The sequence below is a fragment of the Erythrolamprus reginae genome, chromosome 3 (genome assembly GCF_031021105.1).
Source record: "Erythrolamprus reginae isolate rEryReg1 chromosome 3, rEryReg1.hap1, whole genome shotgun sequence".
NCBI classification, from domain to species: domain Eukaryota; kingdom Metazoa; phylum Chordata; class Lepidosauria; order Squamata; family Dipsadidae; genus Erythrolamprus; species Erythrolamprus reginae.
The window spans coordinates 226,549,940-226,574,084 of NC_091952.1; the positions used below are offsets into that span (position 1 = coordinate 226,549,940).

A 24,145-nucleotide genomic window follows, 5' to 3' on the forward strand; every position below is an offset into this window, starting at 1 on the left:
TATGACTTACTTTTTTTTTTTTGCCATGGTTATTAAGCAAACCTATTGTTCACTATGGGCAGGTTATATCGGAACCTGGAAGTAAACACTGAGTTTTGGCAAACTCATCGTAAATTCCAGTCATGTAAATTCCAGTCATGAGGGAAGTGTTTTTAATAGGAAAGTGAACACAAGAACAAGGGGACACAATCTGAAGTTAGTTGGGGGAAAGATCAAAAGCAACATGAGAAAATATTATTTTACTGAAAGAGTAGTAGATCCTTGGAACAAACTTCCAGCAGACGTGGTAGATAAATCCACAGTAACTGAATTTAAACATGCCTGGGATAAACATATATCCATCCTAAGATAAAATACAGAAAATAGTATAAGGGCAGACTAGATGGACCATGAGGTCTTTTTCTGCCGTCAGACTTCTATGTTTCTCTATGTTTCTATCATAAGACGCTGCAAATGGCCGTCAATGTGGGCCAAATGCTGAGCTGATGATTACTGTGAAGACAGGAGGAGGGTGCAACCATCAGAACTTTAGAATCATGATCATGTGAAATGTTAACGCCACTTTACGTTACTTTGGTAAGGCTACACTTGGAATACTGCATCTAAAAAAAGATGTTGAGACTCTAGAAAGTGCAGAGAAGAGCAACAAAGATGGTTAAGGGACTGGAGGCTAAAACATACGAAGAACAGTTGCAGGAACTGGATATGTCTAGTTTAATGAAAAGAAGGACCAGAGGAGACATGATAGCAGTGTTCCAATATCTCAGGGTTTCCACAAAGAAGAGGGATTCAAGCTAGTCTCCAAAGTACCTAAGAGTAGGAATAGAAGCAATGAGTGGAAAGTAATCAAAGAGAGAAGCAACCTAAAACTAAGAAATTTTCTGACAGTTCAAACAATTAATCAGTTTGTCCTTCCCCAAGTTAATTTCCTCTTTATATTTTGAGACTATGACTGGAATGAATTCCAATATAAGTGTAACAGTTTAAGAGGTAGTCTGAATTTGATTTGGATTACTAACTCGCTTTCTTTAGAAGAGGATAGAACAGAGATATACAGATTAATACAGATAAACTCAAAAAGAAATCCTTACTTGGAGCTAACGTGATTTAAAGTTTGACCAATTTTCTTTTAGGTATTGGGTTTGGAAAATTTTTTGAAAGGGTTAAAAAAACTGCCTTGCAGAACCAACTGGGGAATTCCAAATTTCTTCTGTGGCCTCCTGACCAGACAGAAAACACTTGCCACTTTTAAAGTCCTCTTCCAATGTCATACCCATCACTTCGATTTTTTTGCTTCCAGTCATCAAACTCTGACCTTCAGTGAGATTGTCCAAGACACTGAAGTTGATATCCAGTGCCTAAGAGAAAGGATAAACGGTTATGTGGAAATGTATGGATATAAATCTAGGAGAGAAGCAACTGAGAACGAAGGAGAAATTTCCTGACAGTTAGAACAGTTGTTCAGTGGAACGGGTTGCCTCCAGAAGTTATGAATGCTGCAACACTGGAAGTTTTTAAGAAGAAATTGGACAACCATTTGTCTGAAATGGCATAAGGTTTTGTGCCTGAGCAGAGGGTTGGACTAGGAAACCTTCAAGGTTCCTTCCAAATTCTGTTATATTTTGGTCACTAAACTACTAGCTATAAATCGAGGATTAGCTGTATTACTAAGAGAAAATTATCCACTGCTGAAACACGTTCGCAATCCCAAATCAAAACAAAAGGCCCAGCAGAATACTTCCCTTAATCTGCTTTTCTATTGCCAAACACATTTTATAGGCAATGTTCAAAGGCAGATTGTTATCTCCCTTTGGAATTTTCTTGTGAAATTTGATTTGATTTTTAAAAGAAGCTAATAGTTTATAGGAAAAGGTATGTGGCTGCTCGCAGATTACGAAGAGGCTGTATATTTTGCTTTTATCACGATGTTTCATAATGTCAACAAATGCTTTGGTTAAGCAAAATAATTACTAATGTCATTTATCTTGAAAAGCTGTAGAGGGTAAGTGGATCACAGCAGAATATAGTCTAGCACAGTGTTTCCCAACCTTGGCAACTTGAAGATATTTGGACTTCAACTCCCAGAATTCCCCAGCCAGCATTTGCTGGCTGGGGAATTCTGGGAGTTGAAGTCCAAATATCTTCAAGTTGCCAAGGTTGGGAAACACTGGTCTAGCACTCCCTTCTATTGCCATTGATGTGTTAAGGGGAAGATAATCCATGGCAATGAAGAATGGTGGAGTGCAGAGACATGGGACAAATTTTAAAAATGCGATAGAAAATGGGGCACTCTGGTGTTTTTTATTTGCACTTTAAACAATCAAGATAAATTTGTTTCAGTAAAAGTAGCTACAAAATCTTGCTACATTGGATATAAGCTTTGCCCACAAATGAATGCCAATACAAATCGCTTTTGACTTACAGGAGTAATTGATTACAGAAATAGGGTGGTAAGTTATGGCAGTCATTCAGTGGGTTATCATGTTTGCTGGAAACCAACCCCCCCAAAAATGCCAGAAACCATGATCATGTTATAGAGCGGAAGGGTTCAGTCTGCACTTCCGCCTTCCTTCAATTACTGGAAGGCTAAAGAAGGCTATATTTTGATGTAACCAAGAAGAGTTTGGGTGAATGCTTTTGGCTTTTGCTGTCAGGGTTTTATGTGCAGGCATGGGACCAAGAAGACAGCTTAGGAAACAAGCAACTTCCTTGCCAGCTCTTAACATCCCACCAAAACCACCTAAAACTGGAATCGACCTAGCCTAGTGATGGCGAACCTATAGCACAGGTGCCACAGGTGGTACGCAGAGCCATATCTACCGCACGAATCCCAGCGACCGATAAGGTCCCACAGAGTTGGCCTTCCCCGTGTCCCGTCAACTAAACAATGTCGTTTGGCAGGCCCCAGGGGAAGAGCCTTCTCTGTGGCAGCCCCGGCCCTCTGGAACCAACTCCCCCCGGAGATTAGAACTGCCCCCACCCCCCCTGTCTTTCGTAAACTACTCAACACTCTCTTATACCGCCAGGCATGGGGGAGTTGAGACTCCTTTCTCCCAGGCTTTTTTAATACTTTGTTTTATGTTTGGTATGAATGTGCTGGTTGGTTTTTTAAATAATGATAGGGTTTTATATGTTTTTTAATATTAGATTTGTTCCACTGCTATATTGTTTTTATTACTGTTGTGAGCCGCCCCGAGTTTTCGGAGAGGGGCGGCATACAAATCTAAATAATAATAATAATAATAATAATAATAATAATAATAATAATAATATCTGCTGGCACCTGAGCTGTTGCCCTAGCTTAGCACCAGCATGAATGTGTTTGCCAGTCAGATGATTTTTGAGTTTCACAGAGGCTTTGGGAGACTGTTTTTGGCTTCCAGAGAGCCTCCAGGGGGACGGAGGAGGGTGTTTTACCCTCCTCCGGCTCCAGGGAGGCTTTTGGAGCCTGGGCAGGGTGAAACACAAGCCTAATGGGCCCTTTCTGGTCTCCAGAGGGCATCCAGGGGGCAGGGAAAGCTGTTTTCGCCCTCCCCAGGCATTGAATTATGGGTGTGGGCACTCGTGCATGCACAATAGCACACGCCCACACTCTTTCAGCACCCGAGGAAAAAAAGGTTCGCCATCAGTGGCCTAGCCCATATAAATTTGGGGACATGGTTTGCATTTGGTGCGATTCAAGATGGGGCTAGGATGGTTTGGGAAGCCAAAGGCCTGCCGTTTAAATAATTGCTTCAAGATTCTTGACTTCTGTACTCAGATGTGAATCCTGACAAACGGAGCTCTGCACAACATTTTGGAATGCAGCAATTGGAAGATATGGGCAATGTGATTTTAGCACTAATTTCAGAAGCCTACAGTAAGCAAAGAGGGTATTCTTTTGGGATGGAATGATTTAATTTTACATGTATGGACTTATTCTATATTATTTTTAAATGGCCTTTTTGAGGGACTGTTGAGTGGGCGTTGTTTAGAACTTTGAAGCAGGAATGGGAATTATTTTTTAGTGTTAGAAGGCACAGTTTTCTTGGCCAGACATGTGCATCAAACTTTTCACAGCTTGTCAATAGCTGCACTTAAAAGATGAAGGCTTTACTGGGTCTTTAGGACCCGTTGAGGTATACATTATTTAAATCTTTGTGGTCGCTGAATATTGATTTGATGGCACATAATCAAAAGAATGAAATGGGTTTTCAATACTTATTTTTCTTTAGCCCCTTAATGTTCCAACAATTAAAGTAAAAATTGGCTATAAAGAGCATATGAACAGAGTAAAATTGGCTATAGTTTTTGCATCCAATTTTAAATGTGGGTAAACTTTTTCCCTCTCTCTCCCTCTCCCCACTCTGTCCCCCCTCCTCCTACTTTCTCTCTCTCTTTCTCTCCTCTCTTCTCCTCTCCCTCCCTCCTCTCTTTTTCTCTCCATACTGGATATCATTGCAGGAGATTATCAAAAGTGGGATATTATTAGTGGACTAAAATAAAGAGCAATTCAGGCAGAGAAGTCTTCCTTGTCAGGCTATTGACCCACCTGGTGGTAATTATGAAATATGGACTACAAGGAATGTTCAGTGATTTATAGAAGGGCATAACCAACCTTCCTTGCGTGTGTGTAGGAACAAGCCTGATCCTTCCTGCATGCAAACATATGTTGCATCATTCAGCTAATGCTTCATCTCATGGAAAGTACACGTTTGAAGGAGGCAGGAGACAATGTCATAAATCTTCCTGCAGAGAGTGTAGGTTCTCCAGCTCTGGAGGTTTTAAAGTCAGATAGACATCTCTCAGGAACAGTTCAACTGGTTTTCCTGCACATCTGATAAGTGGGAGTAGATGAACTTTGTATTCCCTTCCAAATCTACATTCTGATACTACACACACTACAAATGCTGGGGCAAAATAAAAGGGCCTAAAGTAGCAAGCATTGCAATGATATCATATCTATCATCTGTCTCTCTCTGTCTGACTGTCTGTCTGTTTTCTGTCTGTTTGTCTATCATATATTGCAAGTGGATAATATTTCATTTTGCTATTCAACAATTTTGTTGGAAATGAAATTGATTTTATTCTCTGTTTTATAGACCACAGCTTTTCAGATCCAGAAAGGGTGAACTATAAATTTGAAAGTGGAACCTGGTAAGTATATACCTCAAAATAAAATATGAAAAGTTTGTTAAAGACAATTAAATATATTAGATATGTCTATCTTTCTGGGGCCCAGGCCAAAAGCAAATAGAACAAATAGAATTAAAAAATCAATGTTAACTCTCCTAAGAAGTTATAAAGAACTGTTATCTATATAAAAATATGGGGAGATTTCTCCAACATTAATGAAGCACACATTATTTAGCTAAATCTTGGAATGGGATGGAAGCTGCAAGAATGGTATGTATTAAATTTTAAAGCTGAACATTGTGCCTGTATGTGTGGGTGCATGTTTGTGCATTTTTTAATTAAATTAATGTGCTACCCATCTGTCTCATAAGATGACCTTGAGCAAATTGTTTTGATGCTTTTGATGTTTGTGTAAACTTATTTTAACGTATACATATATTTTGTGTGTCTGTGTGTGTATAGATACAAATATACACATACTGTATATGTACATACATGTATATATCCAATAAGAAATGTCCATAGAAAAGAATGGCATTATAAATTGCTTTCTGGCAAAGTACTTGCAAATTATCCAATGAGAATGATGGTAGCAGGTGTTGCAAACTCAACCCTTGATGAGTTGGTTACTGAAGCATTCAGGGCTGGACAGAATTTTCTTAGAGTAAGGCCCCTCTGACCTCAGGACATTGTAGGAACATCTTAAGGATACAGGTACAATAGTTTAATCCCTGCATTGCAAATGACTATATTTATCTGTACAGGAGTCATCGTGTAACTTTAGAAAGAGAGAATGTAATTGTACAGAAAATGTAATTGTACAGTACTTACAACTACTGTGAAGAATATTGGAAGCTTCTTTATCTCTTTTCCCCCCTTATTTTCTTATTTTCTTTACTGATTGCATTTTTAGCATTTTTGTTATTTCTCTTATTTATTTTCTCTGTTATAATTTAGTTTTTATTCTTATTTTTACTCTTAAAACTTTTAATAAAACCTACTCATATAAAAGAAAAACAGAAGTGAATTACATCCTACTAGAAGACGGATCTCTAATTAAAAAAAATAGTGGTGAATTTTAAAGTTTCCACTTAATTATTTGAAAAATGCGTTGATGAGAATTTAAAGCTGTGGAAAAGCCTTAATGTTCTGGTTGTGGTTTGTGATGATGAGAATATTAAAGATAGTAATAAAGCTATCCTTCTATCTGATCCACAGTAGCAAGATGGAACTTGTGGATGATAACACCGTGATCCGAGCCAGAGGTTTACCTTGGCAGTCATCAGACCAGGACATTGCCAGGTTCTTCAAAGGACTAAATATTGCCAAGTTAGTCCCATCTAAATGATATACTTGTTATGTTTGAATATGTAAGAGCCGGAGCGGCGCAGTGGTTAGTGTGCAGCAATGCAGGCTACTTCAGCTAACTGCTACCGTGTTTCCCTGAAAATAAGACACTGTCTTATAGTATTAATTTTTGCTCCAAAAGTTGTGCTACGTCTTATTTTCGGGGGGTGTCTTATATTTCTCAAATAAGACAAATTCACAGACAGAAAAGCTGACACCCCCAAAGAAAGTGTACCATACGGTACACTGATTACAGTACGGTACCTGTCAGTATGGCACCCACAGACACAAACGACGGCACTTATATGGTACAACAGTATACTCCTGCTATTGCAGCTTCCGGCCACCCGAGGAACTACAGTCTACGCACTGTAGTGGAGACTGTAATGGCGGTGAGACAGCAGCAGACTGTGTCTGCTGTACTGGACGGTACAAAGCGATGGAAGGGGCCAGCAGGGGACGCCACATTACAGTACCGCTATGAACAGCTTTGAATGGTACCATATGTTTTTCCACTGTACCATATGTAAACTTGACTACGCCTTATTTTCGGGGGGTGCCTTATATTAGCAAATTCTGCAAAAACTCTGACATGCCTTACTTTCAGGGTACGTCTTATTTTCGGGAAAACAAGGTAGCTGTAGTTCAGCAATTCAAATGTCACCACCGGCTCAAGGTTGACTCAGCTTTCCATCCTTCCGAGGTAGGTAAAATGAGGACCCAGATTGTTGGTGGCAATAGGCTGATTCTTCAAACCACTTAAAGGGGGTTGTACAAAGCACTATGAAGCGGTATATAAGTCTAAATGCTATTGCTATTGCTATTCCTAAAGATCCACTTATTGACTGAACTTGATAGTCCAGCCAAAGATTTTCCCCAAGCTTCAGGAAAGGCAATGTATTCAAACATCAATATGAATGAATATGTTTGTATATTTTCCCAATTTTTATTCAAGGTGGCAATTTATGGTCTTCGAGACAATGATGAGCACAGTCTGCCTATCCCTATAGGAGAAGAATGACAATTGGTCACCTATTATTTTTATTTATTTATTCATTCATTCATTCATTCATTCATTCATTTGTCCAATACACAAATACATAGGAAGAAAGATAGACATGTAGTAATATATATAAGGGTAAAAGTGAACTTAGAGGAGAAGATATATGAAAGGAAGAAAATATATATGATATGTGAGAGAAGGGAAAGACAATTGGACAGGGGACGAAAGGCACTCCAGTGCACATCTGTACGCCCCTTACTGGCCTCTTAGGAACCTGGAGAGGTCAATCGTGGATAGTCTAAGGGAGAAATGTTGGGGGTTAGGGGTTGACACAATTGAGTCCGGTAATGAGTTCCACGCTTCGACAACTCGATTGTTAAAGTCATATTTTTTACAGTCAAGTTTGGAGCGGTTTGTATTAAGTTTGAATCTGTTGCGTGCTCTTGTGTTGTTGTGGTTGAAGCTGAAATGAAAAAAGAAGAATGCCATCTTAGATTTGTCGAGAACTTTACAGTGCATAAAAGATTATCTGGCTTCTTTGAGTGGTGTATAAGATCATCTGGTGATAAAATCATTTAGATAAATTAAAATTATGTAGCAAAAGCATGTTTGAAATGGTTTTTTTTCCCCATTTGATAAAATGGCCTGACGGAAATTTCTCTTTACAAATAGCATTAAAGTCACCATGAGTCAACACTGACTGGAAAGCATAAAATTTATAAGCTGTGTATATTTATTTATTTTTATTTAGTTTTTATTTAGTTTTTTGTCATACAAATATAGTATTGTATAAAGTAGAGATAGAAAAGATAAAAAAGACATTTGGACAGGAATGGTAGGCACAAAGGTGCACTTATGCACACCCCTTGTGAATAAGACCATTCTGCTCTTAAAAAATACTCCATTCTTCTCCAAATCTTAAACGGAATAGCAACAACACTTAGACTTATATACCGCTTTGTAGTCCTTTACAGCCCTCTCTAAGCAGGTTATAAAGTCAGTATATAAGAACATAAGAAGAGCCATGCTGAATCAGGCCAAAGCCCATCAAGTTCAGCATTCTGTGTCACACAGTGGCCCACCAATTGTACATGGGGATCTTGAGGAGAAAGAGAAGGCAAGACCCTCCCTTTTCTTTGACCCCCAACAAATGGTACTCAAGGGAATCCTGCCTGCCTCAGAGGCAGCAACAATTTGAATCCTCATTTTTCCAACCGTGGAAGGATGGAAGGAAGGCTGAGTCAACCTTGAATTGGTCGGGATTGAACTCTTGGCTATGGTTAGGAGTTAACCTACAATAGTACATTCTCACCATTGTGCTACGATGACTCCTCCTTAATCTTAATTTTTTTTTGATATTCATATGTTTATCCAAAGTTGCTGCTTTTTCTGCTATGATGTTATGTTCCAGATTTTATGAAGGTAATAATATTTTTCAAATATAAAAAGGAAGGATCAAAAAGTGCAGAAGGCCAAACAAAAGTGAAGAATAATACAACCCACACCATGTAAACATAAATGTTTCCTCAAGAGCTGTTTTTTATCTCCTTTTCTTTTTATATACATTTTTATCCATGTAGTGTGATATTTTCAGAACCTCCACATAATTTTTAAAATGCTGAAATCCCATAATTCTATCATTGTTTAAGTGATTTTTTAAAATGGCTTTTAAAGTTGCAAGCAATTCAAGGATAGAGACCAAATTTGGGGTCTTGGGAATTAATATAACATTTAAAATTAATATAAGGATTTCCATAGCAGGAGGCAGCTTCATCATCTTTAATTAGATTGGAGAGTTAGAAGCGATTTCTTTTTTTAACACTCTGCTTGAGAATCCTGAGTTCATTCAAAAAGCATCCACCGCTGAATGGAAAAAAAGTTGTTTTATCATTTAAGTCATAGAACAATCCAACCTAATGTCATAACTACGACACTGATATCTATGACTGCAAAGAAATGCAATCATTCTATTTCCTACCTCACCATCAAACGTCTTGGATGTGAAACCAAATTTCTTCTTCTTCTTCTTCTTCTTCTTCTTCTTCTTCTTCTTCTTCTTCTTCTTCTTCTTCTTCTTCTTCTTCTTCTTCTTCTCCTCCTCCTCCTCCTCCTTCTTCCTCTTCTTCTTCTCCTCCTTCTCCTCTTTCTCCTACTCCTACTCCTCCTTTCTCTTCCTCCTCCTCTCTTCCTCCTCCTCTCTTCCTCCTCCTCCTCCTCCTTCTCCTCCTCCTTCTCCTTCTCCTCTCTTCCTCCTCCTCCTTCTTCTTCTCCTCCTCCTCCTTCCTCTTCCTCCTCCCCTCCTCCTCCTTCTTCTCCTCCTTCCTCTTCCTCCTCCCCTCCTCCTTCTCCTCCTTCCTCTTCCTCCTCCTCCCCTCCTCCTCTCCCCCCTCCTCCTCATCCCCCTCCTCCTCCAAAAAAAGTCCAGTTGCATTTGAAAACGTACCTTTGAAATTACCAGACTGATGACACTGGGATTGTCAATCCAGGTGATGCTGACTAAATATCAGAAGTCCAGGTTGGTTTTCCTGTCATGTGATTTTCCCCCCCACAGATCTTTTAACCAAATAAAGTGCTGTTTGTAGGTATTTTAAAAACCTTTTTAATACAAGTAGCACCAAATGAACTTTGGAAGTGAACTTTGGGCTAAAATTCACATTGTAGAATTAATTGAATGGTTATTTTTTTAAAGAAATACCTGACTGCATCCCGAAATAACCAGAATCACTTCCCCACCCCCTTCCCATGTAAATATAGTTTTTATGAAAAGGAACATCTAATTTTTTTAAAAAACTTTTTCTTCGTCTCTCTTCAGAGGAGGGGCTGCACTCTGTCTCAATGCCCAGGGCAGGAGAAATGGAGAAGCTCTTGTCAGGTTTGTAAGTGAAGAACACAGAGAATTAGCGTTGCAAAGACACAAGCATCACATGGGGAACCGCTATATAGAGGTGCGTTGGTCAAGTTCTGAATGGTATATTTGGGTGAAATAGGTGGAAGGTTTGTCTGAGTTTAATTATATTTTTTCTTTTCTTATCTCCAGGTATACAAAGCAACAGGAGAGGACTTCCTCAAAATTGCTGGAGGTAAACTTTCTTTTCCTATAATGTAAATTAACATTTATTTTAAATCAGCTCTCTCTGATTGCATTCTCTCCCCATGAAGGTGGGGGGCTTCAACTGGCAGAATTTTCTGCAGGAGCCATGTTTAGACTATCCTGGTTGGGGTTAGGCTAGTCCAGGGGTAGGCAAAGTTGGCTCTTCTATGACATCTATCTATCTATCTATCTATCTATCTATCTATCTATCTATCTATCTATCTATCTATCTATCTATCTATCTATCTATCTACTTACTTAGTTACTTACTTACTTAGTTACTTACTTACTTAATTATTTAGTCCAATACACAATAAGGGTTTCAGTGTATGTATGTATGTATATACAGTGTGTGTGTGTGTGTGTGTGTGTGTGTGTGTGTGTGTGTGTGTATATATACTGTATATATATATATATGTATATATATGTGTGTGTGTGTGTGTGTTTTTGTTTTTTGTTTTTTTATGTCGGATCACCCTGCTATATAGAAGGAACGTCACAGCTCCTTTTTGCCTCTAGGCCCAACCCAGGACCATTTCAAGGCAGTTAATAGCCGACAACTATATTCTGTATGTGTCAAATGTTTTTTTAGCTGGAATTTTAAAATTAAGGAAGACTAGGATGGTCCCATTTCGGCCTTGTTCTGGCCTCATCAGCTAGCCACATCCTTCCTTACTGGGATTCTATCCAGCTTAAAAAAAACAAAAAACATTTGACATATATATGTGTGTGTGTATATATATATATATACACACACACACACATACACACACACATACACACATAGTAAAATACATGATGAAGGTTATAGAGGAGATACTCATAGTAAAATATATATATGAAAGAATAGAAAAGAAGGTATAGTAATAGAACATATCAATGAAAGAACAGAAGAAGAGATATAGGAATAGAAGAAAGGTATAGGAGATACAGGAGAGCAATAGGACAGGGGACAGAAGGCACTCTAGTGAACTTGTACTCACCCCTTACTGACATGTGGACTTGCAACTCCCAGAATTCCTGAGCTAGCAAGATTGGCTCTGGAATTCTGGGACTTGAAGTCCACAAGTCATAGACGAGCCAACTTTGCCTACCCCTGGGCTAGTCTTAAATAGCAAAAGCTTCCTTTCTATTAAGTTAAAGAAATTGATTGAATAAGCCAGGAACTTTAGATCTCTGGTTACATATCTCTGTTGGCTATTAAGGTCTTCAGGTAATTTTAGGGGAAGAATTAGATAACTACAATTTCTTTGTAGATTGAAGCAGGGAAATACTTTGCATTGGCCATTGATCTAAAACAGCAATAACAATATTAGTTTTTATTAATTCAGCAGTACAATTTTAAAAATGGGAAGATCTTAATGTATCATCTAGCACAGTGGTTCTCAACCTTTCTAATGCCGTGGCTCCTTAATACAATTCTCCTCATGTTATGGTGACCCTCAACCATACGTTTAGTGCCAATTCTCCCAACAGAGCTCTAAGCTGATTGGCAGGAAGGTCAGAGGAACATCCCCCCTGTAAACAACCGATTGGTCGGATTGTAAAAATATGTTCCAAGGCACCAGAATAGAAGTTTTAGTTGTCTTTCCAATGGTCTTAGGTGACCCCTGTGAAACGGTCGTTTGACCCCCCAAAGGAGTCCTGACTCCCCCCCAGTTGAGAACCACTGATCTAGCATAATGCAGGTTGAAAGCCAGTTTGGTGCCATGGTTAAAAGCATCTAGAAACTGGGAGACTGTGAGTTCTAGTCCTGTCTTAGGCACAAAGGCAGTTAGGTGATTTTGTGCCAGGTGCTCTCTCTCAGTCCAAGGAAGAAAGCAATGACAATCCATTTTTGAAATATCACCAAGAAAACTGCAAAGACTTCTCCAGACCATCACCAAGAGTCAATGCTGACTTGAAGGCGCTCACAGACACACACACAAACACACAAATATGGGGTGTTTGTGGTTTGATCCAAGGTGGTGCATTGCTTAGAAGTAGCTTGCAGCACTGCAAGCTACTTCAGCTAACTGCTAACTGTAGTTCAGCAGTTCAAATCTCACCACCAGCTCAAGGTTGACTCAGCCTTCCGTCCTTCCAAGGTGGGTAAAATGAGGACCCAGATTGTTGGTGGCAATATGCTGATTCTGTAAGCCGCTTAGAGAGGGCTGTAAAAGCACTATGAAGCGGTATATGTCTAAATGCTATTGCTAAATGCTATAAACACACACACACACACAAACAAATTAGAGGTACAGAGCAAGAAACAATGATGGTCCAATTATCCATAGATATTCCAATTGCAATGTTTAATTAAACCATAGAGATGGAGCTCCCAAGCTATGATAGTAATGTGAAGGCACTTTCTTAAATCCTTCTCAATGTTTAAGACAACCACCTGGGTTCAAATATAGTAAGTCATCATTCCTTGCCCATCATTTATTAAATAAATCAACTGCTGAGATCAGTTGATCAGCTGTACTAGCAGTAGTACAAACTACTGCTTTACAAAATGTGTTCCACATTGTTTCTGGACAAGAGTTATAATGTGAACTGGGTGGTAACCGTAGGGCTTACCACATGGTTGGAGGATACAGAACCTGCTCTACTAGGGTGTGGAAGCTGTAAGCCCTATAGTTGTTTAATTTTTAGTTTCTAGTCCAGGAGCTATTGGAATAGAGTTTCTGTACAATAGTGTAGTTCGCAATAAAGAATTCTGTTTTCTGCAAGCAAAGAAACCAGTCCAACCTTGCTAGTGTACCTTGGAATTCCTGAATCTTAGTGTGTGTGTGTATCTGGAGAACATCAGATTGAGGAAGATTGTCTTAAGCATAACTAATAGTAAATGTGGAAATACACATATGCAGATATTTTCCCCTCTATAAAATGAAAACCCTTAAGTGTATAAAGAATATTTTAAAAATACCTAATACCTTGGCAATCTAGGTGATACCCCTGTGCATACACGTGGATGTGGGTGTCATTTCTAGGCTACTAAAAAAAAAAATCCACATTGTGTTTATTACCTAACAAAGTTGCCGTCCTGCACATAAGTTGCTATACCCCTAGACCAGTGTTTTTCAAACATGTTGGCGAGAAATTCTGGGAATTAAGGTTCACACATTTTAAAACTGCCAAGGGTGAGATTAGATTTGTTTTTCTTCTTCATAATTCTGGGTTATGGATAGGTACCTAACCTTCTAAATAGGGGTGAAGTTCAGCAGGTTTCTGGAGAACCGCTAGTGGAAATTTTGAGTGGTTCATAGAACCAACAAATACCTCTGGATGGTCCCAGAGTGGGATGGGAATGGAGATTTTGCAACATCTTTCCCCCAGGAGTGGGGAAGGAATGGGGATTTCACAGTATCCTTCCCCTGGAGTGGGGTGGGAATGGAGATTTTGCAGTACCCTACCCCTGCCACATCCACCAAGCCACATCCACAGAACAGGTAGGGAAAATTTTTAAATTTCACTCCTGCTTCTATTCTATTCTATTCCTACTCTACTCTACTCTAAATGTTATTCCCTGTTTTAAAAATTATTTTTTATTAATTTTTAACAAGTTTATATACACACAACATAAAACAGTGCATAGTGAAATGTGCCCACCACCCAGACACACACACATTCCCCACCACCAAATCGGGGGTGTTTCTTATATAGTCCACTTGACCCAAGAGCAATATATCTATTTACATATTATAGAGTGATTCCAATTTATTTCTTGTAGCTTGGTCTCGGATTCTGCTCATCATTTATCGTCTTACCTTGTCCCACTGTCCCATCAGTTGTCCCAATTCAGTTTCATTATCCGAATTTATCCTTTTATCCATAATTTCAAATTGAATATGGTCCACCATGTACCTATACCAATTTTGCATTGTCCATTTTGTCGCATCCTTCCAACCCAAAACTATTACTGCCTGAGCGCTTTCTATTGCTGCTTGTTTTATTTCTCTAAAATCTCCCATCGCATTACTTTTAACTAGTACAGTGATCCCTCGATTATCGCGAGGGTTCCGTTCCAAGACCCCTCGCAATAATCGATTTTTCGCGATGTAGGGTTGCGGAAGTAAAAACACCATCTGCGCATGCGTGCCCTTTTTTCATGGCCGCGCATGCGCAGATGGTAGAGTTTGCGTGGGCGGCGGGGAAGACCCAGGGAAGGTTCCTTCGGCCGCCCAGCAGCTGATCTGCTCGGCAGCGCAGCAGCAGCGAGCAGACGAAGATCGGGGTTTCCCCTTTGCGTGGGCGGCGGGGAAACCCTGATCTTCGTCTGCTCGCTGCTGCTGTGGCCGCCCAGCAGCTGATCTGCTCGGCAGCGCAGCAGCAGCGAGCAGACGAAGATCGGGGTTTCCCCGCCGCCCACGCAAAGGGGAAACCCTGATTCGGCTCCTCGCTGCTGCCGCGCTGCTGAGCAGATCAGCTGCTGGGCGGCCGAAGGAACCTTCCCTGGGTCTTCCTCGCTGATGCCCCCGCCCGCCCGCCCGCCCGCCTGCCGCCCGCCAGCAAGAGGGGGAGAGATAGAGAAAGAGAGAGAAGGAAAGAAAGAGATGAGAGAGGGAGGAAGAGAGTGTGAGAGAGGAAGAAGCAAGAGAGAGAAAGAGAGAGAAAGAAAGATGAGAAAGGAAGGAAGAGAGTGACGTCATCGGGTGGGAAAAATCGCGATATAGCGTTTCGCGAAGAACGAGATCGCGAAAATCGAGGGATCACTGTACTGCCATTTCCTTAGTGATTGTCCATTGTATATTTAGCATTCTATTGATATCCCTCTAAATGTTATTCCCTGTTGTTTCTCAAGGTACATCCAATGAAGTAGCCCAGTTCCTATCGAAAGAAAACCAAGTGATTGTTCGGATGCGGGGCCTCCCATTCAATGTAACATCAGAAGAAGTGTTAGCATTTTTTGGTCAACACTGTCCTGTGACAGGTGGAAAAGAAGGAATCCTTTTTGTGACTTACCCTGACAATAGGCCAACAGGAGATGCATTCGTGTTGTTTGCTTGTGAGGAATATGCACAAAACGCACTAAAAAAGCATAAGGACTTGTTGGGGAAAAGATATATAGAACTTTTCAGGAGTACAGCAGCTGAGGTACAGCAGGTAAGAACCAGTATTCACTAATATTATGGTGTGAGATGCTTATTCAAAATAATTATGGAATTCACAACTGCAAGATAAAGCGATTACCAATTTGAATGTCTTTAATGGAAGACTAAACAGGTTTGTGGAGGATAAATGCAGACTATATATTATTTGAAGTGTCTTTGAATATTAGTAGCTTGGGTTGATAGTTATGTTTTTTTTTAAAAAAACATTTATGTTATTGGTTTGAGCTCCGAGCTTGGTCTCTTCAGCCTTGAAAGAGGGCGTTTAAGAAGTGACTTGATCAAAGTGTATAAATCTTGCATGGGATAGAAAGGGTGGATAGAGAAAAATTCTTTTCTCTATCACACAATACTAGGACGAGGGGGCACTCCCTAAAGCTCATAGGTAAGAAAGAGAGGACAAATAAAGGGAAATATTTCTTCACCCAGAGAGTCATTGGTTTATGGAATTCACTTCCAGAAGAGATCGTGACAGCTGTCAGCCTGGATAGCTTCAAGGCAGGATTTCATGGATGCCAAGTGTATTGGTGGTTACTGGATGCCAAGTGTATTGGTGGTGGATGTCCATGTGCCTCCTCTATGTTGGTTGAGGCAGGCAGGATTCCCTTAAGTACCATTTGTTGGGAGTCAAGGGAAAGGGAGGGTTTTCCCTTCCCTTTTTGCTCAAGATTCCCATGGACAATTGGTGGGCCACTGTGTGACACAGAATGCTTTGACCTGATTCAACATGGATCTGGTTCTTATGTTCTTTTGTTCTTGGCAATTTGGTTTCAAAGGTTTTGTCCCCATTTGAGAAGACATTTTCAGTGCGCTTTGGATTGTGCTTGTCTGGGGGAGCACTGGCTTTTGAATACCTTACTGAGTCCTGGTCTGATTTTGAGTTGTGTGATTGGCTGGCTGTAGTTGAATCATAGTCCTTCATTTTAAGTATCGTCTGTATATAGACTGTATACAGGCTATATATTATCCCTGATACCAGATACAATTTACTTTTGATATCATTTTGTGGCTATTATACTTCTAAAAGGCATTTGACTGGGCATTTTGGATAATCTGGGGGGAAAAATTAGGTTATGGCTTCCAAAATAAAAATAAAACCCTATAAGCCTGCTATGGTGCAAGGCAGACCCACTGGCCAGGTGGGAAGAATAGTACTGCCATGAGTCAGTCCTGATACAACAGAATATTCACACAGAAAGTTGTATTGTGTTTTCTGATTGGAGAAATCATTTTCCTACTTAGATGGCTTTCATCCCACCTTCATTGGTGGCAGGCATTGAGATAGAGACTTTGTTGTGATGATAATGTCCTTGACAAGTGATTAGCATTAGCAGACCATCTCAATGCTAGGGCAAGAAGGGTGTGGATGAAAGGTAATGTAAAATGTACCTTAAAAAAAAAACAAGTTCAGCCAGTGAATTGGGAAACAGCTGTTAATTGAGGTATCCCCATATCTAACATCTAGCTTTTTCTTTTTAAAGCATGAGGAATATAACCTACATTTTAGAGATTTCTTGCTTGTCAGTAGAGATTAGGCATGTGTGGTCTTTTAGTCATGAAGGACTACATTTATTTTTTCAAGCGATGAAGGCCATAGTGTTAAGGGCTAGATTTCCAAACAAGAAAAGCCAGATTGTGTACATTGGGTGGCTAAGATTTTCTCTCTCTCGGTGGGGAGTCTTTGTTTTCAAATGCATTAAGCTGACTTTAGGGCTTACACTATTCATTTGCTATGTTTCCTGTTTCTAAACATGTTTATTATTTTGGCTTGCAGGTCGTGAACAGGTATTCCTCGGCTCCTCTCATTCCTCTCCCAACTGCTCCTATTCTTCCGGTGCTACCTCAACAGTTTGTGCCTCCCACAACTGTCAGGGACTGTGTTCGCCTGCGTGGTCTTCCATATGCCGCCACTATAGAGGACATTTTGGGATTCATGGGAGAGTTTTCTGGAGACATCAGAACCCACGGGGTCCACATGGTGTTAAATCACCAGGTTAGTGAAGAAAGTTAACAACAATGTACCCCCAATGACGTGATTGCTCCTGAAACAATGAATGGGACTTTGAGTCTTCGTTTTGCCCAATGGTAAGGCCAGATATTTCCCAAAAGCTCAGAACTCAAGTAAGAAAGCAAGAGTGACTTTTGCATGGAGTGAAGGCTTTATGGTGGTTTGGCCTAAAAGAAAAGACTGATTTCCTAAAAGGTCCAGCAACAATAATGAAGCTAGGTTGCATCATCAGTACTGATTATGTTAGTTAATTGTTAGGGCATGTGGATGAATGTGACTGAATGGGTTTTTTTTAAGGCATGGGTTTTTGGAGTTGTTTATATTGGATTTTAGTATTTTTAATGGGTTTTAGGTTTTGAATTGGTCTAGTTTTTAACTTCGATTTCTGATATGCTATGTTTATGTATTTATCCCTATGTTGTAAGCTGCCCTGAGTCTCCGGAGGAGGATGGCCTAGAAATTAATTAATTAAATAAATAAATAAATAAATAAATAAATAAATAAATAAATAAATAAATAAATAAATAAATAAATAAATAAAGTTACCTAATTGGGTAATGAAACATCTGAAAACAATAACCAAGCTCAGAAAGCACCAAGAAATCTGTAATTAAGATCCCTGGAACAAAGATAGAAGCATAGTACAGTGGTACCTCTACCTAAGAACGCCTCTACTTACACACTTTTCTAGATAAGAACCGGGTGTTCAAGATTTTTTTTGCCTCTTCTCAAGAACCATTTTCCAGTTACAAACCCGAGCCTCCGAAACTGACTGGAAGAGGCAGGGAGAAGCCTCCGTGGGGCCTCTCTAGGAATCTCCTGGGAGGAAACAGGGCTGGAAAAAATGGGGAGAAGCCTCTGGGAGGCCTCTCTAGGAATCTTCGGAGAGGGGCGGCATACAAATCTAAGTAATAAATAAAATTCTCTCCGAAAGTTTCTCCAGCGGCCGCGTGTCACTAAAAATGGCTACGCGTGTCAGTGCTGACACGCGTGTCATAGGTTCGCCATCACTGACGTGGGCAATTCCTTATCCTTAAGGGATGCATATGAAGTTAGGAGAGGTATAAATAACGTATGGCATCCTAGATGTTGCTATACTGCTCCCAACTCTTCTTGTATTGGTAATGTTGTCTGGGTTTCTGACCAAACTTCAGTTTAGGAGAGACATTTCTGTAATCCCAGGAGGACAAAAAAGTTCAAAACTTCAGTGGCACTGAATGAAGATAACACATGTCATTGATTGTACCTCTGCCCTGGTGTGGGATAGTGAACTAGGCTTTTCTACCAAAACCCCTAATTGTCATAGGAAGGAAATTTTGCATTTGTCAATGCAATTATGAGATAGAATTTTGGGTTGGGTGGGTGCCTCTCAAATGTAAAAAGAGTTATTTCAGCTACCTAACAATTATCAAACGATATTTTCCAGACCGTATTTGACAAAGCAAAAACTTCCAATGTTGGAGCACCCACAACTTCTGGAGGAAAGTTGTTCCACTGATTAATTGTTCTAACTGTCAGGAAATATTTCCTTAGTTCTAAGTTGCTTCTCTCCTTGTTTAATTTCCACCCATCGCTTCTTGTCATACTCTCAGGTGCTTTGGAGAATAGGTTGACTCCCTCTTCTTTGTGGCAACCCCTGAGATATTGGAACACTGCTATCATGTCTCCCCTAGTCGTCCTTTTCATTAAACTAGACATTAAATATTAAATGTAGAGTGGACGAAAGTCTTCCAATTTAAGTTGACTATGTTTTTTTAAGGCAGAATTACGCTTTATATGCTGAGCGAGTGGCTTTGCTGTGGTGCTTTGTTTTTTTGTCCTTAGGGTCGACCCTCAGGAGATGCCTTTATCCAAATGAAATCTTCTGATCGAGCCTTCTTAGCGGCTCAGAAGTGCCACAAGAAAACCATGAAGGACAGATATGTGGAAGTCTTTCAATGTTCTGCTGAGGAGATGAACTTTGTATTAATGGGGGGCACTTTAAATCGAAATGGCTTATCCCCACCACCATGTAAGTTACCATGTAAGTCTTGCTTGGGTCTTGGTGCTCTTCTGTGCTGCAGATGCTGGTAGGTGCTGGAGCTCCTTCTCTCGACTCTTATGTCCTTCTCTCGGAAAGATTCGGGGATCTAGAGTGAAAATTTCCCCCCCTTGAAATCAGTTGCAGTCTGAGGGTGGTTCTCCTCTGGGTTCTGGACTACTGTGATTCACAAAGGAATTGTCTTCCCTAATCTTGCTTTTCTGGTGACACGCAAACTTTCCCCTCATTCCTGGGTGCTTAATTTGCACTGGGCAGGTGTCAATGATTTTGTTGGAATAAACTATTTGCAGCTTAGCTACTTAAGTTCACTGTTGGTTATAAATAGCATAATTTAGCTCCCTGTAATGGTGGAAACTGAGGTTCCCACAGAACTGAACAACAGAATACAATTGAGCTGTTTTTTTAAAAGTGAACCTGAAACCAGATCAGAAAAACAACAATCAAGAAGGGATGGTTTGTCCTGCCTAGTTATTCTGTTTCTTATGAAGAATTACTGTAATTCTTTATAAACAGTAGCTGTAATAAAAGATCTGTGATTGGCAGCACAGACATTGGTCTTATATGGTGTTTTTTTTCAGAACCTTTGTATAGTGGGAAGAAAAAAAATTCCTACTTTTCCCCAAGTTTAGTTTGTCTCTCCTTTGTGTGCCATTAATGTAACATATAGTTGGACCTTTCAGTGGCTTAAAAAGAATAGGATAGATTTAATAAAATAAAATATATTTGTCAGTAAATGCAGTCCTTGATAGTTATATGCACCTTCTAAATTTGGAGCTGATTTTCTCCTGGATGGCAAGTAAGGACCAACAAAGAACAGTAAACTTACACTCACAAATTCTGCTTCTGAACATTTGGCTGAAATGAAATGCTGGATTAAATATGCTTTGGAACAAATCTTATAGAATTCACACACTTCTGAAAGTACACTGTTATACTAACCTACGACAGGGATGGCGAAGCTTTTTTGGCTCGAATGCCAAAAGAATATGTGGGTGCTAGGGTGCCCACACATGCCTACACCTATAATGCAATGACCTACCTCCCATGCATGCTCACAACCCCCCACACAGTGCCCCCTTACGCACGCACACAGCCTCACTGGAGCCTCTGGACTTCCAGTAGGCCTGTTGGGCCATTTTTCGCTGTCCCCTGTGTTCAGGAAAGCCACCTGAAGCCTGGGGAGAGTGAATAACGGCCAAACGGACCAACCGGAAGTTTGGAAACAAACCTCAGTGAGCACAGGCCTCACTGAAGCCTCTGGACATCCAGTAGGCCCGTTGGGCCATTTTTCACTGTCTCCTGTGTTCAGGAAAGCTGCCTGAAGCCTGGGGAGAGCGAATAACGGCCAAACGGACCAAAGTTTGGAAACAAACTTCAATGAGCACAGGCCTCACAGAAGCCTCTGGACATCCAGTAGGCCCGTTGGGCCATTTTTCGCTGTCCCTTGTGTTCAGGAAAGCCGCCTGAAGCCTGGGGAGAGCGAAAAATGGCCAAACGTTTGGAAACAAACTTCTGGTTGGGCCATTGGGATGTTTTTCGCCATCCACAGGGGTCAGGAAAGCCTCCTGAAGCCTGGGGACAGCGAAAAATGGCCCAATGAGCTACCCGGAACGTCTGCTTCTGAACTTCCTAAACATTTGGCTGACATGAAATGTTAGATTAAATATACATTTCAACAAATCTTATAGAATTCACACACTTCTGAAAGTGCACTGATATACTAACCTATGACAGTAATGGCGAACCTTTTTTGCCGAAAGGATTTATTTATTTATTAAATTTGTATGCCGTCCCTCTCCGTAGACTCGGGGCGGCTCACAACAGTAATAGAAAAACAATGTACAATACAAATCTAATAAGTAAAACTAAAAACCCATAATTTAAAAAACATGCACACAACATACCATACATAAACAATATAGGCCTGGGGAAGTTATCTCAGTTCCTCCATGCCTGAAGGCAGAGGTGGGTTTTAAGGAGTTTACAAAAGGCAAGGAGGGTGGGGGCAGTTCTAATCTCAGGGAGAGCTGGTTCCAGAGGGTCGGGGCTGCCACAGAGAAGGCACGCATGTGCCCTCACCCATAGTGCAATGCAATCCCCACACTGGCCCCCATGCTCATGCCTCACTGAAACCTCTGGACTTCCACTAGGCCCGTTGGGCTGTTTTTCACCATCCTCAGGATTCAGGAAAGCCTCCTGAAGCCTGAGGATGGCAAAAAATGGCCCAATGGGCTAAGTGGAAGGACAAACTTCCAGTAGGGCTGTTTTTTTGCCATCCCCAGACTTCAGGAGGGTTTCCTGAATTCTGGGGATGGTAAAAAACAGCCCAACTGAAAGTTCGTTTCTCAACTTTTATGTACACTGAGAGCATATGCACCAAGACAAATTCATTGTGTGTTCAATCACACTTGGCCAATAAAAAAATTCTAATCTAGTCTAGTCTGATCTATTTCCTAGAACCTGGGGAGAGCAAAAAGGGCCAAAAATCAGCTGTCCAGACATGCATACATGCTGGAGCTGACATAGGGCAATGTTTCACATGCCCTCAGATATGGCTCCGTGTACTACCCGTGCCATGCGTGTCATAGGTTTACCATCACTGACCTACGACTTGCATTTTGTTGAAGTGTGCTATATTATACCTATAATAAAGTTTAAGATCACACACAAACCAGATGTCTTAATGAAAGTGGATTGAGAATTGAACAGAAAAAGTGAACCAGGCTACATGCAAATACACTGCTCCAAAAATAATAAATAAAGGGAACACTTAAACAACACAATATAACTCCAAGTAAATCAAACTTCTGTGACATCAAACTGTCCACTTAGGAAGTAACACTGATTGACAATCAGTTTCACTTGCTGTTGTGCATATTCAACTTTATACAGAACAAAGTATTCAATGAGACTATTTCATGCATTCAGATCTAGGATGTGTTATTTGAGTGTTTCCTTTATTTCGTTTGAGCAGTATATTTAGAGTGCTGTTTCAGTTTTAATCATTAACTGTCTAAAGAGTTCGGCATGATTCAGTAATTTCTTTCAAAAGGGGAAAACATTCAGCATGTGTCACCTAGTCAAGCTTTCTCTTAAAAATGCAAGTACAAGACAATATGGATATATATTTCTGCAGGAATTGAAGAAAAAATCCACCTAAATCAATCTCATGAATTGCACGTGATGTTCAAAATGCTGCCCAAGTTTTAGCTAGCGTGCTGTCATCTGTTTGCAGTGTATATTGTGATTGATGGCCCCTCTGTCTTGTCCTGTTTTTAGGTATTTCTCCACCTTCGTATTCTTTTCCAACACCCACCGCAATAATCCCAACGGAAGCAGCCTTCTACCAGCCATCCCTATTCCTCAATCCACGAACCCTCCAGCCATCCACAGCATACTATCCAGCCAGCACTCAGCTCTTCATGAACTACACCACCTATTACCCTAGGTAATCCCCATCAAGGCAAGGCAAAACAAGGACTCCTTGTATGAATCGCAATGATAAATAGGACAAGAAGCCGGTGCTTATAGCTAATAAGGATGCCTTGCAATAATTTGCCAGTTGTCAGTGTGTATAAGTATCAAAACACATTGGTTCAGATAACTGGTAAATAGAACTATTATTTTATACTTCCTACTTGGTAAAGAAGCCTTCTCAAAATGTTACCATGCAGAGATGACCCCTAATTGGCCTTTGGGGGGAAGGGGTCTGATTTTTCCCAATTTTCCCCCTTTATCTGCAGCTCTTTTTGGAGGTACCGTTCCTAAAGGGAAAACTCACAGATGCAGATTTTCATGGAGTGCAAGGGAAAGGGATCATGCTTTCTGTGTGTGAAATACTGTATTTTTCAGAGTATAAAATGCACTTTTTCCTCCCTATAAGAGGCTGAAAATTTGGCTTTTTCAAAGCTAATGATCTTCCCAGCTCTTCCCAGCTTGCAAGCTCTTTCGTTGTTACTCTCTCCGAAGAATGTTTTTCCAGCCTGAAGTCTTTGCATGCTGTTTTTCATTGTTTTACTTAGTCTGAATAAGTTTCTTTCCAGCTCTAACAAGGTGCTAACAATCTTCCTAGCTCTTATTGGCTTGCGGGCTCTTTCATTGTTACTCTCTCTGAATAAGGTTTTTTTAAGCCTTAACCAGGGGATAAAATAACGTGTTGAAGCTGACCAGACTAGGGATGCTAGCCTGATGAATACCTGATAGGCATATTTTTTCCCCCTATTTTCCTCCCAAAAAACTAAGGTGCGTCTTATAGTCCAAAACTGCAGTAGATCACAGAAGGCTTTTTCGGTGAAGTTATTCTCTTGTTCAGAACAATAAATTAGCATGAAAGCAAAGAAAAGAAGACCAGCTGGATATGAAATTACTCTTGAGCTGAAATGTTATAATATTTATTTTGACTAAACCAATCATAGGATTATTCAGTAACAGTATTTGAAACAAACTG

The 24,145-nt window shown here is 40.3% G+C and overlaps 1 protein-coding gene across 2 annotated transcripts in view; it reads left to right on the top strand.

Moving 5' to 3' along the window:
• Nucleotides 1-24,145, top strand: part of ESRP1 (epithelial splicing regulatory protein 1) — a 53,368-nt gene that overhangs the window by 23,435 nt on the left and 5,788 nt on the right. The window contains exons 5-13 of one of the 2 annotated variants that reach the window (XM_070748073.1): nucleotides 3,761-3,859; nucleotides 5,082-5,136; nucleotides 6,334-6,444; nucleotides 10,278-10,410; nucleotides 10,503-10,545; nucleotides 15,343-15,644; nucleotides 17,424-17,642; nucleotides 19,482-19,680; nucleotides 22,978-23,146. In XM_070748073.1, the coding sequence (XP_070604174.1) occupies nucleotides 3,761-3,859; nucleotides 5,082-5,136; nucleotides 6,334-6,444; nucleotides 10,278-10,410; nucleotides 10,503-10,545; nucleotides 15,343-15,644; nucleotides 17,424-17,642; nucleotides 19,482-19,680; nucleotides 22,978-23,146 (1,330 nt within the window). The remainder of the gene's footprint in view (nucleotides 1-3,760; nucleotides 3,860-5,081; nucleotides 5,137-6,333; nucleotides 6,445-10,277; nucleotides 10,411-10,502; nucleotides 10,546-15,342; nucleotides 15,645-17,423; nucleotides 17,643-19,481; nucleotides 19,681-22,977; nucleotides 23,147-24,145) is intronic. The other variant, XM_070748074.1, reaches the window with a different exon arrangement.